The sequence below is a fragment of the Drosophila kikkawai genome, chromosome 3R (genome assembly GCF_030179895.1).
Source record: "Drosophila kikkawai strain 14028-0561.14 chromosome 3R, DkikHiC1v2, whole genome shotgun sequence".
In the NCBI taxonomy this organism is placed as follows: Eukaryota; Metazoa; Arthropoda; class Insecta; order Diptera; family Drosophilidae; genus Drosophila; species Drosophila kikkawai.
In genome coordinates this window covers 935671-956470 of record NC_091731.1, presented here as the reverse complement: position 1 = coordinate 956470, position 20800 = coordinate 935671, and the positions used below count along the sequence as shown (strand labels likewise).

Sequence of the window (20800 nt, the reverse complement as noted above, 5' to 3'; positions counted from 1 at the left end):
GGCTCAGCCTAGCGACCTAGCACAGACTACTTAGCGTCAATTTTAACGATCCCCCAGGCATGCTGACCACCGCAACGAAACGCATTCATACATCACCCGCTTCCAAGCCTACAATTTCTTCACTACTTAAACGAAGAAAACCTACAGCATATAACGGAGTTGCAAATGCTAACCAAAACCCATTAGGACTTAGCATCGAATATAGGATGGTATGCATTTTTCAATTACTTTTATTAACTTACTACAGCAAACAAATTCAAAGTAATTTTATTAATTAATGAAGCTGACAATATTGTATATAAATTGTTCAATGTTAAGAAAATCGAGATATGGGATACGCTAATAAAGATGAAATATGTAGTAATATACACAACTACGATTATATAAGTATTTATCATTTTTTTAAATATTAATTATATTATTATACGGCATCAGCAGGACTTTGAAATTCAGACAAAGCGTGTATAGGGTTCTGAACTTTTTTTTGAGAGCCCTTACGAACTTTTGCCCGAACTTCTTCAGGTTTTTCCGGTCTGACTAAAGGTTTCTTCTCTGGAGCTTTCATTTTCCATACCACAATCGGAGACTAAAAAAAATTTTTAATTTATATAATTGTATTGCCTCATTGCTTGTCAATAACTTACAGAAACAGTTCCTTGCCTAGTATATTTTGTTGACGCCACGTATGAGTATTTAACAGTAAGTACTACGGCATTCATTAGATTTTTAGCAGCTTGAATCAAAGATGTGGCACTATCCAGCTATAAGAAAATTGTATTACTTAATATAATAATTATTACAGGTTGAATTTAATTCTTACCCCAGAAACTATAAGTTCGCCACTTATATTCTGTACGTCAGCTTTAACTTTTGAAGTTATTTGAATTTGATGACAATATAGTGCAATTCTTTGAAGATAAGCTAATAAGTCCTTCTTGGTACTACTTTCTGGGCACTGTTCCGCTATTTCTCTAGTAAGTTTATCCAATTTCGTACCTGCCTCCGAAATTTTTTTAGCTGCGTTGATAACATCCATTGTAGTTTTTAACGGCCCTCGACCTCTGAAATAAAAAGGGTTTGTCAAAAAATAAACAAACAATATAAAAGTGATGATTTTTTATAGATCAAAAATATAGTTTTAGGTACATATGTATGTATATTATTATTCGATGTTGATATGAAATACAATGGTACCAACGAGAACTGCAACGATCAACATTTGTTCAATCATATCCGACCATTGACTCGGATTTTTTGTGACGCAAAACTTTGCATTAACCAAATTGAATGATCGTTTGCGAGCGTTCCTGAAGCAAACATTCAGTTCCGATCACTCTTGACTTGGGTCGGTATATTTGTTCTTGATCAAACACGTATGAGCAACAAAGAATGATCGAGACTGCTGCTTCCACTCAGTCAGATCACAATCTCACAGTTTGGTGACACCGGCTTTGGTCAAACCCCCACCTGCTAATAATTTGTAATTTGTTTTCTATAATCGGTGGCCTAACTAGCATGATTATGGAGGGCGAATCATTGTCAGTGTTGCTGATAACATAGAAAATAGAATGTATATAATTTATTGATATAAATTTTGCACACATTTCTCAAGGCGATTCTTGATCTGATTGCTTCATTCACAATCAAATTAAGTGCAACATGGGTGAAGTCTGAGCTTTTTGAATCGTTGGACTTGATCGATCTTTTCTGCACGATCATCATACCGGTACCAAAAAAATCAGTTTGAATCAGTAAGCAGAGCATCACGCCAACTGAACGAACTCGTTAGTATTGTGCGCAAAGCCAGATCGAACATTTTGTGGCGGTGTGGTGTGTTGAGTTGTGATCGGCTTGAGCGTTGTTGATCGATCCGGACCGATCATACTCAATGCAGTTCTATGGTAACAACACTATTAAATATTGCCATTACCATCAAAACAAAGCACTATAAAACAACTTCATGTTCTGCTTTCTGTCAGAGCAAGTTCAGAAAGGATGTTTGTTTTGCGTAGTCTCTCTCCCTCTCTGAAAATGATTGGGAACAGGTGGTGAAAGTTACACAGAAGCTTGGCAAAGGCACCAGAAAACGCATAATGTCACAGCTAAGAAGTGGGGTCGCACAATGGTCCAGCCAACCATTCTTCTTGGCCAAAATATAAACCTCCCTCAATTTAAAAGATAAAAACTTTGAAACTTTACCAAGAGTAATATTTTATTACTTATAGGATAAAACTGGATCAAAACTATCGAATCAGGAAACTATATCCTATAGCCGATTTACCGATTTCGGTTATTTCAGTATTATGACATTTTAACAATTTTATAGAAATCAGATCAAATCTTCCTATAGTTTACATAGTTTAAATAGTTACATGGCTTATAAAAACTTTATACGATTCGAAATTTGTTTAATCTTAAAATGACTATATTTTTTCAATTTTGTTGGATATTTATCATTTGTCATGGGTATAAAGCAGTGACCGTAATCATTATAAATAATATTTTAAAAATTACTTTGTAATGATTACTTATCGATTTTTAATTTTTAAAATCAAGACTAATGATTATTTGTGAGCAAAAAAAAAATCACATATAATCATTAAGCTTGAACAAAAAAAAAAAAAACTTAAAAATAATGATTAACAATAGGAGAATAAATATAACAATTAAAAATTAAAAATCATCAAGGATATTCATAGTGTATCCTTAAAGGATAGAAACGTGCTAGTCATGATTGTTCTATGTTGATTGGAAGCGATTGATTTATTTATTTAAAAATAGCGACAATAATCATTATTTACGGTCCCTGGTATAAAGACGTTATGAAGAAGTTATAATATGCAAATAAGCAAGAATAAAATTTCCTAGAAATCCCAATAGGTCTCAAGGTGGGACTATGTGAGACTAGGTGACACTTACTTTATATACATTTTACATTTAAACTAAAATTGTAGTATTTTAGACGACACACTTTAACACCTAAATACAAAGACATCACAACGACTTGGGGCATTTCACAATACAAACCCCAGTGATTCAAATTCATATCCAAAATTGTATCAGTTGGACCTAATCTAACATGGATCAGTTCTTGAATTTTCCTTGAGTTTTATTAAGCAAATTTTTTTTTTGTTTCAAAAATAGTTTATTACTTAAAGAATATACTGTGTAAGTTTCATTATCGAATTCCAACTTTAAGTGCCTCAATTCAAGTATGCACGCAAGGTATACAAACGTCTTTTTCTCAGCTTTAAATTTTTGCTATGGATCCGATTCATAGAAAACTATGTAACTTATCGGAGTGAATTAACCTAAATTGGTGTAATAAAAATTAGTATTACTATTTTTAAGAGGGTGGGAAGTGAAATATGATTCCCTGAAAATAGCACTTTTTCCTTCAAAACTTAATTTAATTTTTTTGTCATAATTTATTTTTGGTTTTTTATGTTCAAATAGAAGATAAAGGTGTAATGAATACAAAAAAATGTTGTTTAAGGATTTCCGACACAAATAACGCACTCTATCGTGTCCATAGCCGAAAAACTCAAAGCTCGAGGCGTTGCGACATATTTTCCATAAATAAGATGAAAATCTCATCCAGCGCATGATTTTTATCCTTCCTCCTAGTCGAAATTGTTAATTAAATAAACTTTTGAGCGTTATTTTAACATACATGGTTGAAATTTAAATAGCCTGTGCTAGTCAGCCAGCCTCAATGATCCCGTAAGCGCTCTCTTTCTCTCCCTCTCCCTCCGGACTTCCAGACTATAGAGCTTCCAATCTGCTCTCCCTAGCTCTAGTTTCTTTTGTATTGTTGTAGTACCGATTTATTCCTTATTCAATATAGACATCCGACGCACGTCCTGCAAAAACTCAAAAGTCGACGTGTTCTTATTTCGAGTGCATTTCAGCTTAAAGCCGCCCCCTAAAAAAAAAAAGCTCACAAAAAAGTTGCTGAGGTCAGGGAAAAAAAAATTCCCTTCACATCACGCACAGTTTGTACAATAATTTTGGAGATATTTTGAACAAAACTATTTTTTAGCATAAGTAATAATAGTTCTTATAATAATAGACCAATTAGTACAACGATAGTTTAAAATTAACATAAAACATATTCCATCGCTTTTTTTTTGTATCCTGACAACCCTTAAATGGATTTGCAATAATGTAGAAGGTTAGAATGGAACCAATTTTAAGGTGCACCCACAAAATAATAATTTATAAATCAAGGGTGTTAGTATTAGCTAATTCAATTATGCAATAATGTTCCCAAAACCTCAAGGAATAAAATACAATTAACATTTGTAATTTACGTAATCGCCTTGTATTTTAAAATAATAATTTTCTGATTTTGCGGATTCCGCCGGCCCAATGACAGTCGGAAAGTTTCCGAGCGTTTCGCCTGCAAATTAACAGAGACTTAACAGAGGGAAATACGAATCCGTAAGAATTTGTCGGAAGTGAATACTAAAACAGGTCAGGGAAATCCGAATCCGAATAAATTTTTTGCGGAAGTGGAAACTAGAACAGGCCTGTTTGTCTCATTATAGCTCTGTTGACCTGACCGTGGTGATGCTAGAGAGCGAAAAAAAGCGTCTTTTGGTAGCTTACTGCTACATGGCACACGACAGGACGGCCCCACCAGAAGAACTGATGAACCTGGTAAGAGCCAGACCGAAGGACCAGCAACTGATCGTGGGTGCAGACGCCAACGCGTGGAGCCCCGACATAAACGACAGAGGGGACTCACTCTTAGACTTTATACTCTCAACCAACCTAAGTATAGCAAACGGGGGAGGAATACACCTTTGTAGGTCCCACCTCCTCAAACGTGCTAGATCTCACTCTTGTAAGGGGACAAGATATTTTGGTATCAGAATGGAGAGTCCTTGAGAGACCATCCTTCTCAGATCATAAGTACATACGGTCCCAATACGCATTCGAACACTCTCCGAAACAATCAGTCTTCAGGAGGAACCCCCGGAATACTAACTGGGGGAAGTTCAAGGACACTATCGCGACAAGGCTCGAAACCTCCCGGGAAAAGTAGAATCCGCGGAAGACATAGAAAAGTCCCTAGAGAACTGCTAGATGAGTACCTCGCATCATGCCCTATATCGGACATGAGAAAGAGGACCAGGCCACCTTGGTGGAATAAGAACCTTTCACTTTTATATACAGCTGTGTTCACTGAAATAGCAGTGCCCACGACCTGCACGTTTAAGATTGGAAAATACTGTTACAAACACTATTTTCATAAATTTTTTTTTCATAAAGGCTTAGTGTATTTAATTATTAACAATACCACAATCATTTAATTTAGGTAACATAAACCTTTTAGAAGATATAGCTAATAACAACAAAAAAGGTCTATATTATGCCGATCATTGAAATAGCAGTGAAAAACTAAAATTCTTCATAAATTTTTAAATATCGTATAAGAAACCTATTTCTTCTTAAATTCTAATTGACTATGATCTAATATTTTGTTGAATAGCCTTTAGAAGCTATCATAGCCTCATACCTGGGTGGCAAGGAGTCCACCAAGTCTTAGCAACGCTTGAGGGGATTATGGTCTCATTCCTCCTGCACAAATAGCCAAAGATGCGGATTAGAAGTCGGAAACTTCTTTAATACGTAGCCCTTGATGTCCCCCATAAGTTTTCGATCGGATTTATATCCGGGGACTGTGCAGGCCATGGCATTGCATCCACTTTTTCATTAAGAACCCACTCCTTAGCCACCTTGATGGTTTGATTAGGGTCACTGTACTGCTGAAATGTCCAAATTAATGGCATATTTTCCTCAGGATACGGCTGCAAGACAGTTTTTAATATTTGGATATAAACATAATGGTCTTTGATCCCACAGATCATATATACGGGACCTACAACGTTGTATGAAAAGTATACCCATACCATGATTTTTAGGCCACCGTGCATTACTGTTTTCAGCGTATGGTTTGGAGGATACTATCTATTTGGAGGTCGACGGACATATTGTCTTGTCCTATTCCACCAAATAAAACCAGTTTGTAGTCATTTGTCCAAAGGATATTACGCCATTTCAATAGTGGCAGTTCAAGTGGCTATTGGCGAACTCCAATCTGGCCTTGATATGCCTTTAACCAAGCAGTGACATTTTCCATGGACTTCGAGAATCTAAAATTTATTCAATAAGTCCCCGGCGAATGGTCCCATGACTGATTCCCATGCCAATTCCCGCTCATATATCCCTAGAAGATGCAAAAAGGACGAGCTTTGCTGAAGCGAAGTACGCGTCGAGCCTGTACAATTGTGGTTTTGCGAATCGTACCTCGCTTTTTTTTGTGTTCGGTTCATATTTTATGACTTATAAACTATTTTAAAAGAACAATTTGAAAGATTTAGAGACTCTTTACATGCTTTGCCCTTCTTTCTAGGCTAAGTTATCTGATACCTTTCTCTCATGGAGCAGTGAGGTCCTGCGCCCACTAAAATAATTTTTTTTGCGTTGTAAAGGTGTAACTCATTTTGTACAAAATTAAAAGAAATTTCGGCACTTTTTGCGAAAGAAAATTAAAAACTGCTATTTCAGTGATCGGCCAAAACTGCTGTATATGTGAAAAAATATCAATAAAACATAAAAATAGAGCAAACCTAACGGAATTTTTTCTCGATTCTTATCTTTATGTTCCATTTTACGAAAACAATGTGCAATAGATCAGCTTGCAAAAAGGAATATGTACAAAAAAAAGGTTTTGAAGTTGTTCCTCTGTCGCACTGCTATTTCAGTGAACACAGCTGTACGTTGAAAAGCAACGAAGTTAAAATTTTTTGATTAATTTCCCGATCGTTTATATGGCAAACCGAAAATCTGAAATAATATAAATTGGCCATATCTCAAAAATGGTGCAAAAATGTTGAAAAACAGCCATGTTATAAGTTATATCTTAAAATTTATCGAACATTTGTATGGCAGCTATGTATATGATATAGTCGTCCGATCCGGCCCGTTCCGACATATATAGCAGTAAGAGTATATACAGGGTGCGCCATCTTTTATGTCGGTATTTAAATATCGAATAACTTTGTCATTAGTGAACCAATTAACTTGAGTAGACCAGTGTAGAAAAGCTCACTTCAGCAGAATTTTAATCATGGATCGCTTGACTCCAAAAGAACGCGCTGAAATAGTGACGCTTTACATTGAAAATAGTCCTTAATTTTTTTTTGACTCAAAAGTCAGAGACCGCTCCGTGAAAATAATTAAAATCCTTTGTAATCTCACTTATTGTGGTGGAAAATACATTTAATTCCAAAAATCACTCCGTTTTTTATTTGAACCGATTGAAAAACACTTTAAAAAACACTATAAAAATAATTAAAAGTGCAAAAATAATTTTTGTTTGCGCGCCAAGTAACAAGCGAACGAAACATAAAACACTCAAACAGAAGTGGGCAAGGAAGAACACAGAAGACAAATAATCCGTCGCACGCACACAAACAAATGGCTCCAGCACCCAAGCGCCAGCGTGAAGCTACGTCCACGGACTTAAAGAAGGATCGACCCTCTGATGCGCCGTGTCCTAAATTACTGGACATCATCGAAAACAAGCTAGCCGAACAAACAGCCAGTATATCAGCCACAATAACTGATGCGGTTCAAACATCCGAAAGCCGCATACTACAAGAGCTGGGCGAAAAGGTAAATGTGATGAGTGAGACCATTGAAAAACTCACTCAAAGGGTGCTCCGCTGGAAAGAGAAGTCGCCGGTGTGGAGCAGCTGAAGAAGCGGTTGTTGCAGCTGGAGGCCTCTGCTCAGGAGGCTCAACATTTGGATGGGCGTCTCGGAGAAGTGGAGGCTCAGGTGGCTACTCAGGCTAACGCCTGCATCGCGGCAGACTTGCGAGTCCACGGAGTCCCCTATGGTGAAGGCGAAAATTTAAAAACTTTGATTAACTCCCTATGCTTCAGCCTGAAACTCACGCCACCGCCTAAGATCCGCGATATTTTCCGGATAAAGCCGCGGAGATCTAATCCAGCTGTGGATCCGGCCATTATTATTAAATTTGAACACGTGCGAGATAAGGCCGCGATGCTGCGTGCGGCTGGTGCATACCGAAAAGAATTTAAGCAGCCACTAAACCTAAAACTTTTGGGTATCAATTCCCCGGCAGCCCTCTACTTAAAAGAGCAGCTTTCAAGAGAGAACTACGCTATCTTCAAAGAGGCCATGCGCTGGGTGTTTACACGACGGGCGGTCGTCCATGTCACCCAATACGAGGGAGCCGACGCAGAGATAATAGCATGCAGAATTGCATGCTAGCATGCAGAAGCTCCACGACCTACAAGCTAATACATCGCTATCTCTGGATATCTCGTCTGCTGGAAATGCTGAAGAGCAACTAAGAGAGGGAACTCTTTTTCGTTAGTATTTGTCTCTTATGTCGGTTTAATAGGCTAAGTTCTTTAAGAGAGATCAGTTTAATAGAATTCTTTTTTTGTAATTATTTTATAGTTCTTAAATTGCGGGTGTGTTTAATTTATTATTTTAATTTAATAGCTTTGATTTAACAGCATCCAGAGCGAGTAGTAGTGCAATAATTAGGGTTCTTGCAAAACAAAAAGAAGGGTTGCGTATATGCCTTAACTATAACTTGGTTTGTCCCTCAACTTAGTGATGTCCTAGTTGAATGTGAAGGTTATGACCTTTATAGATCTGACCGCGAGGGGCATGCTGGCATGCCATCTATATTAGGAAAACTTTAAAAACCAAAATAGTAATCAAACAACCCTCTGGCAGTTCAATAGAATATCTTTTCCTGGAAGTACATGGGCGTGGAAACTCATCGAATATGCTCCTTGGATGTGTCTACAGGTCACACAGAACGATTGACTGTAGTGAATTTATTGACGAGGTATCTTCTTTATGTTCCGAATACACTGACGTTTTAATAACTGGGGACCTGAATAGTAATATGCTAAGGGAACGACAATTAAACTCTGAAATGGAAAGTCTTGGACTACAACTAGTAAATAAGACTCTACCAACACATTTTACGACGAATTCAAATACACTCCTAGATGTCTTCTTTGTCAGCAATACAGACAGAATTCTTCTCTATGACCAGATCTCAGTGCCGGCTTTCTCAAAACATGACCTAATATATATGACGTACGAATTTAACCCTAACTGTACTGACCACACAATTTTCTATAGGGACTTTAGGAACATTGACTTTGAACTTCTAAGTCATGAATTGGATACTTATGATTGGAACCCTATGTACAATTTTAGTGACGTTAACTCCCAACTGCATTATTTAACGTACTGCATTGACTCAATGTACGATATTGCCTATAGACGCTGGAAAAGATACAAAATTGCAAGTTACTATGACGAATTTAAGTCTTTGAGAATGACTGCTAACTTGATGATTGCCAATGCAAAGAGCAATTATTTCGCTCAAAAATTTACCAGTACAATGACAATGAAACAAAAATGGAGAGAACTTAAAATGTTGGGAATAGGAAAATCAAACCACTATAGCAAATTAGACATAGACCCCAATGATCTCAACAGAAAATTCCTGCATCAAACGTACCTGAAACATTGACTAACCCTTATTTGGACATGACTGTGAATAATATCTGTGATAATAGCTTTAGTTTTATGTGTGTTTCGCCGTGTGACGTTCTAGAATCAGTCCTTTCTGTAAAATCGAGTGCTGTTGTTCATCCCAAATTTATAAAAATTATGTTGCCAAAGATTTTAGACAAAATAACATATGTGTTCAATTCCGTTTTGACTATGTTTAGTTTCCCTACCTGCTGGAAATCAGCCAAAATTGTTCCTGTCCCAAAAACTAACGGCGAATATAGGCCGATATCCATACTGCCATTTTTATCCAAAGTCTTTGAGCAACTATTGGCCAAACAGATCAACTGGTTTCTGAGACAAAACACCCTAATGTGCAATAACCAATCTGGCTTTAGACAATTTAGAAGCTGTACCACTGCAATAATAGATATAACAGAGAGCATTAGACAAAAACTTGATGACAAACATGTGACGTTATTAACTCTTTTGGACTTTAGAAAAGCCTTTGACACGGTTAAAGTTCTTCTCATTCGCGGACACTGCTGTTAAATTAATTTCGTCATATTTATATGGCAGATCGCAAACTGTGATCACTGACACTGGACCATCTGACGATATGATCTTGACGCGAGGTGTACCTCAAGGCTCTGTTCTTGGTCCACTACTGTTTTCTATGTACGTGAATGACCTCCCGAGTGTATTAACCAATGGTAATCTTCATATGTATGCTGACGATGTTCAAATGTATGTTAGTTGTCCTGTTGCTAGAATTTTTGACTGTGTAGATGTATGTAACCTTGAATTGTCAAATATTAGTAAGTGGGCAAACATGAATGGACTCTCCCTTAATCCGTCAAAATGTAAATGTTTAATTGTTAGTAAAAGATCGTCAAATATTCCAAATCTTCCTAGTCTTTGTATTAATAATGGCTGTATTGAGTATGTTGAGCAAGTTGTTAATGTAGGTATTACCATGACTAATGACCTTTCATGGAGTGCACATGTCATAAGGGTATCCGGCAAAAATATACGGCTTACTTAGGCAACTCTACATGACACAAAAATATCTATCGGCTGATATGCGGCTTATGATTGCAAAGGCGTATCTCATACCTTCTCTAAGTTATGGGATAGAAATTTTCGTGAACTGTGATGCTGCCTTCCAACACAAATTAAATGTTGCATTTAACAACATAGCAAGATACATATTCAATATTAAACGAGGTGATCCCATTACGGCAATGGCCAATAGCATATACGGATTTAACTTTAAAATTTGGAGCAATACCAGAAATCTAATTCTTTTGCATAAGGTAATAAATACCAGAGAGCCCAGTTATCTATTTGAAAAACTAAAATTTGGAACATCAGCCAGAACCAATAATCTCATTAATTTTCGTCATAATCTTTCGTCTTCTGAACGCCACTTTTTTATTCACACTATTCGCTTGTGGAATGAACTTCCTCAAAATTTAAAATCAATAAGAAGCACACCGCAATTTAAGAGTAATTTAATAAAGCTTTATAGAAATGAAAACATAAAATAGACATAATAAAATAAATGTTCAATTATAACATAAGGACATTCAAATTGTTAGAATAAGATATACATGTATTTCAATCTTGTGTAGTTTTAAAACAGATATGAAAATTTTAACATTTGACCCGTTGTGACTATCGCACTAATTTATAAGTTTTTAACTTGTAGCGTTAGGAATTTATTTACCAATAAATTAAATTAAAAAAATAAAAAAAGGCTAAGCTGATTGGGCCCAGATTTCCAGATTTCACACCTCCGGACTTCTTTTTTTGGGGATATTTGTTTATGTTAGTAAGCCTCAAACCATTGACGAGATTATGGCTAATATTCGTGCAGAAATTACGCTATACTACCTGAGATGCTAGAAATGTAATGGAAATGCAGCAAAAAGGGTACATTACAAAAGGGTACAGTACACAAAATCGGTCACTTGATTGATATTGTTTTCAAAAATTAGTCTGCAGAAATCCTAAAGAACCAAATTAAATAAAAATATCTCATACTTGAAAATCAGTTGTTTATTTTCAAAGATATTCAATGTTTACATACCGACATAAAAGATGGCGCACCCTGAAGAAGTAAGAGTAGACGGACAGACGGACATACATATATACTTTATAGGGTCGGAAAGGTCTCCGTCATTGCGTTGCAAACTTATGAAATTATAATACCCTGCAAGGGAATACAAAATAAATAACCAACTACTACTTGTATTACCATCTGGATCCTAGGGATAAATTGGATCCATTTTATTATTAAATTTTGACACTTTCCCAAGCTGAATCAACATGCAGTTTGCAAAAACCTTCACGAAATTGATATTTAAACATGATTTCCTGATGACCAAGCCACAGATACATCGGTCGATTTGAACTCGAGAGCAATTCTTTTTCCGCATCGACCAGACAGAGTATTATCAAGTATGCTATTGAGGGTGCTTGCAACAGTAGAGAAATATACAGGCCTAACAGCACATGTGATGATTTTTAATACAATTAAAACCTCGAAAGGCTCCTACATTCGCAACTAGTAGATATTCGAATAAAAGTGGTTATACCAAGCTCCTTTAACCCGATCAGAACATACCAGTATATTTATTTAACTCTAGATAGATTATATATATACATATTATATTTATATATGTACATATGTATAGTTTGAACTGTCAATTGTTAAATAAATAAATAAAATAGCTAAAATAATTTTATAATTTTACCTGGTAAAATCAGTCATCTCCATCATAATCATACACATATGTTTGGCTAAAAATATGATGTCATTTCCGGTATCATCCCATTTAGCTACTTCAGAATCAAACGTAAGTTTCTCTCTGCGGAACAATTCAACCTGCTGAGCAATTTTCTGCTTGTCCTCTTCTGTCATTTTTCGCATTGCTTCCTAAAAAAAAATGTGTTGGTATTGATATGGTTTTGCATTTATACCGTCACTCACCCTAGCTGTACATATACCGCTAATATCCGGATATTCATCAACTGTTTGATCACCAGTATGAGCACTTGCTGAAAATAAAACATATATGAAATTAATTAAACAAACGTTTGTAATGATTAGCAATGCTTATGTGTGTTATAGCAGCTTAACACTAGAACCCGCTTTCCTTCCATGCGAATTAAAATGATTATAATTTCTATAGTTCTTTATTAGTGAACAATCCTATGCTGTTGTTAGAGCGGTATCATTATTTTAAAAACTCTGCGGTAATTTAAAAAAAGATAAAAAAAAATTTAAATGTACCTTCAGTTAAGGGGGTCTTCTCATTGGGCAACTTTTTTTTTTCGATTTTTTTTTTTTGCATTTATTTATAGCTTGGGATGGTGTGTATATGTCCCCAAAAGGAAAAAAGGAAATTCGAAATACTTTAGAAGATACAGCCTTTTTTGTGAAGCAAGATCTATGCAAAATGAGCTTTTTTCAAACTTCAAACGCGTTTATCTCGAAACCACGTTTTTCGAACTGGCGGCCATGATATCTCCAGTTCAACTGAACCGATTTTCATGAAACAAAGTGGAATCGACGCAGAATTGTCACCATTTTCGGCTGACGGAACAGTTTTTTTTTTAAATTTTTTTTCTATTTTTTTTTACACTAAACTACAAAAAAAACGCCCGAAATCGATTTTTTTTTTTTGAATAGCCGCCATTTTGTTTTAAAAATTTTTAAAAAAAATCTGTTCCGTCAGCCGAAAATGACATTTATTCTGATTATAACCCCGTTTTTATTTTTCATTTCGGACGCTCTGGAGACCCTGAATCGTGGCCGCCAGGACGACACCTTTTTTTTCGACCACCAAGTTTGAAGTCTCATTACTCTTTGAACAACCCTCGTATCGAGGCAAGAACAACTTTTATAGTTACTTTGAACATTTTTGAATACAATAAATAAAAAAAGTTTTTAATTATTCTTTGCGTTTTCAAATAAGAATTTTTTTAAAAAGGGTCCAAAAAACGGCTTTTGAATGAGAAGACCCCCCTTAAATCAAAGTCCTTACACTGGGGGGTAAGGTTAATTCGGTGCAAAACGGGCCACTTTTCAAAAAATTATTGTTGCGAAACGGGAATCTCCCGAGTCGCCTCCAAAAAAAGCTGGCTTACATCTTAAATGTCCACAGAATCATCCGATCTAAAAAAAATTATACCTCATTCGTTAAGGGATACGTGTCCCGAGGTATTCACGGGGCGTTTTTATTTTTAAAATTTTTGTTCCCGAGTTTTTATAAAAATTGGAAGTAACAACCCAGATTTTTGACTAAAAATTGTAGTTAATTTTTTAAATAAAAAATGTAAGAAAATTAAAAATTAAAGAAAGGTCGACATCAGTACCTGTAGAATTACCCAAAGAAGTTAAGTTCCAAATTTTAAACCGATTGGTTAAGTATATTTTGAGTTATCGTGTACACCGATAATAAAAATTGCATTTTTCAGGAAAGCGTTTTACACTTTGTGATTCGCATGCATTGAGCACCAACCGACCTTCGTTCAACTCTGCATAACTTCGCCAATTTTTCTATAATCGATGCAAAACTTGGACATAATATTCTTAAGATAGTGAGCCTTTAAAATAAAAAATAAAAAAAATTTACAAAAAAATTATTGTGGCGGATTGTCTTAACATTTGATTTGATTTTACTTGCCTTCCAAACGCTACAACTTATAAATTAGTGCGTTAGTCACAATGAGTTCAACTAAATTTGGTCAGAAAGCTTAAGGGGGGACATCTGAGTAACTTTTTTAAAAAATCGAAAATTTTTTTTCGCCTAAACAATTTTTTAGGTTCTTAAAAATAACATACCAAAAGATAGAGTCCGGCAAAAGTGTCTAAGTGTCGAAATATTCCATTCTGCGGCGATGCCTCACATGTATTTATATAAGATTTTAAAACTTTAAACGCGTTTTTCTTAAAACCACTTTTTTTGAGTTGGCCGGAAACATAACTCAAACAAATCTTAACCGATCGATCTGAAATTTTGACAGTATATTCAAAATTCCTTTGTCTATTGACACACGTAGAATTTTTTTGCTTACTTTTTTTTCATCAACAATTTTGTGACGTTTTTTTTCGTGAAAATTAAAAATTTTTTTAATCACTCACCATTTTGCAAAAAATCAATATATCGAAAAAATCGTACGGGTGTCGATACCTGTTGATGTATAGAAACTAACAAAACTAGATTTTTTGTTCTAGGAAGAAATTATGTCCATCCGCCATTTTGTTTTCAATTTATTAAAAAAAAAATTATTTTGTACTTTACATCTAATATTATAAAATCTACTTTAAAAATTTTCGATTGGCTTTTTCATTTGGCAAAAAAAATTCCAGAAAATCAGATTTTTTTTTCCCGGTTAATCAGATGTCACCCCTTAAGCTTAAAAAAAATTTTGCGCATAAGATTGTGACATGCAGACGTGCACAAATAGATATGTAAAATATAGAATAGGGAGTATACTAGAAACAATAAAAAATAATGAAGTTGGAATATATTTCAATTGAATGCGCGCGCGTGCCAGGGTCATGCGCTAAGGGTCACACTGGCCCAAAAAGGATTTGTCCATACTAAATGGAAATTTTCTCCCATGCTTTGGTCACACTTAACATCTCCAGGGCCCTATATAAGACGAGCCCCAGGCTCTTTCAGTTTCGGCCGGCGATCGGACAAGTACTCCGGAGGAGCAGCGGTAAGGAACCAACCAAGAAGTCATCCCCTGGATCGGATAGGAGGTTAAGTAAGATATTTTGTTAAAGTGGTGTAATAGTCGGACCCCGACCATATCTTACGTCTCAATATTGGTAGACCTTAGGACCTCCACATACGTCTCAATATATTAGTAGACCATAGGGCCTCCAAATACGTCTCTATTTTGGTAGACCTTAGGGCCTCCACACACTTCACGATATTTGGTAGACCTTAGGGCCTCCACAAACTCCACGATATTTGACAGACCTTAGGGTCTCCACAAACTTCTCGATATGGGAGGACCTTAGCGCCTCCACAAACTTCTTGATATTGGAACCCTTAGGGCCTCGACAAACTAATTGATATCTGGTAGACCTTAGGGCCTCCACAAACGTCTCTATATTGGTAGACCTTAGGGCCTCTACAACCTTCTCGATATTTGGCAGACCTTAGGGCCTCCACAAACTTCTCGAAATTGGAAGACCTTAGGGCTTTCGCACCCTTCTCGATATTGGAAGACCTTAGGACCTACACACACTTCTCGCTAACTGGAAGATATCAGGGTCTCCGCAAACTGGAAGATCTCAGGGTCTCCGCTAACTGAAAGATCATAGGGTCTCCTCTAACTGTAAGATCTCAGGGTCTTCGCTTACTGGAAGATCTCAGGGTCTCCGCTAATTGGAAGATCTCAGGGTCTCCGCTAACTGAAAGATCTCAGAGTCTTCGCTAACTGAAAATAATAATAAAATAGTAGTAGATATGTTTCTTTTTATATATAATATAAATTTAGTTTCATATTAAATAAAAAGGTCTTCCGAACATAACATTTTTAAGACAGCTTAGTAGCCAGCGATAATCCTTACATATTAAAGTTTAGTCAAAAAGAAAAAATGTATATTATATATAAAAAGATACATATCTACTACTATTTTATAGATTGCCTTGACTTATTTGAAATTTGACAGCAAATAGGAGTAGATAATAAAACCAAAAAAGCTGTTTTATTCGTTTAATAAATCCAATAAAATGTCCTCATGAAAACGCTTTAAACCGAAATTAAAGAATACAATGAACAATAGATTCAATGAATATTTAAAATTAGTTCCATATAAGATTTAATTCTCAGAATTGTTTTTTCATCACAGAAATGTTGAAAATTTTGGGAGTTTCAACTTTGGCGTCGAATTCCAAAGACATGGGCAATGGTTCACGATTGGGACTATTTTTTAGTAGTGCCGTGATGTATTGAGAGTAGGTCCTACCAAAAGTATAGGTTTTTTGTATTTTTAGGTATACCGCGGAACCTGTAGGTGATGGAAAATAATTTTGTATTTTACTTTTACTCAGGAGCACCCAAATATCAGGGAAAACTTGAAATGGTTCGTGGAAATTTTTGGCTGTGTACCTGTGTTATTTGTATATTAATGTAATTAATTTAACTTAATCCTAATCCGTATCCTAAGTCGCTGTAATTTATTTTAATTTATGGGGCTATTTTAATTTGTGAGAGTACCTTATCTTTAAATTGCGTAGCATTTCTAATATTTTTAATGTTGTTGGGTAGCTGATTCCATAATCTAATAGCATTAATGAAAAATTGTCTTTCGAATGTCAGCTCTGGGCCTTATACAAATTAGATTGTATAGTCTTCTAGAAGCAGTTAATGTTAATTTTTCAAATAGGTATGCTGGTTCTTTCTTATATATTAATTTGTGAAGAAATGTCAATATTCTCATCTTTATCCATCCACTAAATTTTACGTCAAAAATTTTATAGGCATAACCCGACACATGTTCCAATCGAATCACAATTTGAAAAAACTTCTAATCCATAAAATAAACACGGAACTAAACATGTTTTTGCTACTAACATACGAACATTTATTGGCAGACATTCCTTAGACACATACAATGCTCTCAGCATTCCAAATATTTTTCCTATTGCCTTTGCAATGCTCAAATATATAATATTTTAAGAACTAGAATAAAATAGAGACGATTAGCGATATAGGAAAATGGATTGGCAACATTATGAAAAGATGTAAATTGAATGCGCGCGCGCGCCACTGATCGCAAGCAGAGGGTCACACGGGACCGAACGGCTGGCACACTATTCGGGCAAATCCCGCAAAGGACTCTGGCCGCACTGAAGCCTCGCCACGGCCTGTATAAAGCGGGCTACGGCCCTGGAGAAACTACTTAGCAGTCGACTGCGATTTGGTCGAGTTAACCTCCCCAGTAGTTAGCAGCGAAGTCACTTTTTGGGACCCAGGTATTCATAAATCGTTGTTAGAATCTCTCTGCTGACTTTCGAGTCCGAACTTCTCCGAGCTGACTTTCGAGTCCAACAAACTTCGCTGAGCTGACTTTCGAGTCCAAAGGCATTCTCTCGTGGATGACTTTCGAGTCCGAACGCATAACTCATATTCTGGCGGAACTACCGGCATCTCCCTACCGGACAGCCGCATATATACATATCACGTAACTTTGAACATAGAATATTATGGTTTACAGTGTCAAAGGCCTTGCTATAGTCCAGTAAAACTAAAAATCTAACATTGTTATCGTCCATTTGTTTATGCCGTCAGTAATTTTTAAAATAGCTGTAGTATAGCTTCGACCTTTCCTAAATCCAGACTGATTATTACTTAGCATTTCATTGTCAACGAAAATTTATTTATTTGTTTTGCCATTATATTTTCTAATTTATATACAGCTGTGTTCACGGAAATAGCAGTGCCCCACGACCTGCACGTTTAAGATTGGAAAATACTATTACAAACACTATTTTCATAAAATTTTTTTTCATAAAGGCTTAGTGTATTTAATTATTAACAATACCACAATCATTTAATTTAGGTAACATAAACCTTATAGAAGATATAGCTAATAACAACAAAAAAGGTCTATATTATGCCGATCATTGAAATAGCAGTGAAAAACTAAAATTCTTCATAAATTTAAAAATATCGTATAAGAAACCTATTTCTTCTTAAATTCTAATTGACTATGATCTAATATTTTGTTAAATAGCCTTTAGAAGCTATCATAGCCTCATACCTGGGTGGCAAGGAGTCCACCAAGTCTTAGCAACGCTTGAGGGGAATATGGCCTCATTCCTACTGCACAAATTGCCAAAGCTGTGGCCTAGAAGTCGGAAACTTCTTTAATACGTAGCCCTCGATGTCCCCCATAAGTTTTCGATCGGATTTATATCCGGGGACTGTGCAGGCAATGGCATTGCATCCACTTTTTCATTAAGAACCCACTCCTTGGCCACCTTGATGATGGTATGATTAGGGTCACTGTACTGCTAAAACGTCCAAATTAATGGCATATTTTCCTCAGTATACGGCTGCAAGACAGTTTTTAATATTTAAACATAAACATAATGGTTTTTGATCCCACCGATCATATATACGGGACCTACAACGTTGTATGAAAAGTATACCCAAACCATGATTTTTAGGCCACCATGTTTTACTGTCTTCAGCGTATGGTTTGGGTGGTACTTTGTATTTGGAGGTCGACGGACATATTGTCTTGTCCTATTCCACCAAATAAAACCAGTTTGGAGTCATTTGTCCAAAGGATATTACGCCATTTGAATAGTGGCAGTTCAAGTGGCTATTGGCGAACTCGGATCTGGCCTTGATATGCCTGTAACCAAGCAGTGACATTTTCCATGGACTTCGCGAATCTAAAATTTATTCAATAAATCCCCGGCGAATGGTCCCATGACTGATTCCCATGCCAATTCCCGCTCATATATCCCTAGAGGATGCAAAAGGACGTGCTTTGCTGAAGCGAAGTACGCGTCGAGCCTGTACAACTGTGGTTTTGCGAATCGTACCTCGGTTTTTTTGGATCGGTTCATATTTTATGATTTATAAACTATTCTAAAATAACAATTTGAAAGATTTGGAGTCTCTTTACATGTTTTGCCCTTCTTTCTAGGCTAAGTTATCTGATACCTTTCTCTCATGGAGCAGTGAGGTCCTGCGCCCACGAAAATAATTTTTTTTGCGTTGTAAAGGTGTATTATAGTATAAACTATAATAACGACCGTAATTAAACTCATTTTGTACAAAATTAAAAGAAATTTCGGCACTTTTTGCGAAAGAAAATTAAATACTGCTATTTCAGTGATCGGCTAAAAAGAGCTGCATATGTGAAAAAATATCAATAAAACATAAAAATAGAGCAAATCTAACGGAATTTTTTCTCGATTCTTATCTTTAGGTTCCATTTTACAAAAACAATGTGCAATAGATCAGCTTGCAAAAAGGAATAAGTACAAAAAAACGTTTTGAAGTTGTTCCTCTGTCGCACTGCTATTTCAGTGAACACAGCTGTATATATAGGTCCGGTAGACATTATTTGATTTCGGAATCGGAATAATCTTTCCCATTTTCCAGCAGTCTGGAAAAGTCGAGGTTGTTAATGCTTTTTTAAATATATGATATATTTCGGATTAATGTCGTCAAGTCCAGTCGCATCACTCTGAATGTTAAGTTGATTTATAAACGGTCACAAACCTAAAACTATTATAACAGACGATTTCAGGTGCAAGTTGTAAGTATTGATTGTCAAGAACTTCAGGTACTGAGCATTTTATAAATTTTTTATTTAGTTCATTACTACGAACAGGAACGCAGCTGTTATACAAGTTACATATATTATCCTGAAAGTACTTTACCTGATCGTCGACTTCTGTGAGTATTGGGATGGACTATATCCCAATTACAGCAGTTAAATGCTACATTTAAATGCTCATAATTTATATTTCTAAAGTCCATAGAAGCTATGGTATTGTCATGTTATACAAGGTCAATTGCGTATGTCAGAAAGATGAGATCATGTTTCGAAAAAGACGGGAGGATTAGCTGGTTATATAAAACAACTCTGTCAGTATTAGTCACAAAGAACAAATCAAACAATGAGCTGCGAGTGTTGCAAAAATGCGTAGGAGACATTTAACCCTAGCGACTCCATATTATTTGTAAGATGTGATTCTCTTATTAAATTACTGTTCAAGTCTCCTGCAAGAATAAAATCTGCATATTTTGGTGATAAATCAGCTAGGATACATGAAATCTTATCGTAGTTGGTCCGACAATTAGGCCGATATGCGCACCCAATCCGCATTTTTGCAGTCTGTTGCAACTTATATTTAATTTTTACAAATTTATATTCCACAGAACTAAAAGCAGGATGTTTACATAAAAAGTTTGACCTCAATTTTTTGTTCACATATGTACATTGTAGTGATGCAAAAATATCGATAGTGAGTACATCAATGTTTTCAACATCGATATCGATCTATAGAGCTGCAACGATCAACACTTTTTCGATCATACCCGATCATTGACTCGGATTTTTTGTGACGCAAAACTTTGCATCAACAAAATTGAATGATCGTTAGCGAGCGTGATTGAAGCGAACATTCAGTTCCGATCACTCTTGACTTGGTTCGGAATGATTT

General features: G+C 35.8%; 1 protein-coding gene across 2 annotated transcripts in view; it reads right to left on the bottom strand.

Moving 5' to 3' along the window:
• Window positions 1–212: 212 nt before the first annotated feature.
• The window catches only part of alpha-Cat (catenin alpha), a 119017-nt gene continuing 98429 nt past the window's right edge, over window positions 213–20800 (bottom strand). The window contains exons 8-12 of one of the 2 annotated variants that reach the window (XM_041777540.2): window positions 12577–12644; window positions 12341–12522; window positions 821–1061; window positions 645–761; window positions 213–586 (exon numbers count right to left, since the gene is read on the bottom strand). In XM_041777540.2, the coding sequence (XP_041633474.1) occupies window positions 422–586; window positions 645–761; window positions 821–1061; window positions 12341–12522; window positions 12577–12644 (773 nt within the window). In that variant the 3' untranslated portion in view covers window positions 213–421. Of the gene's footprint in view, window positions 587–644; window positions 762–820; window positions 1062–12340; window positions 12523–12576; window positions 12645–20800 lie in introns of those variants that run through there. The other variant, XM_041777541.2, reaches the window with a different exon arrangement.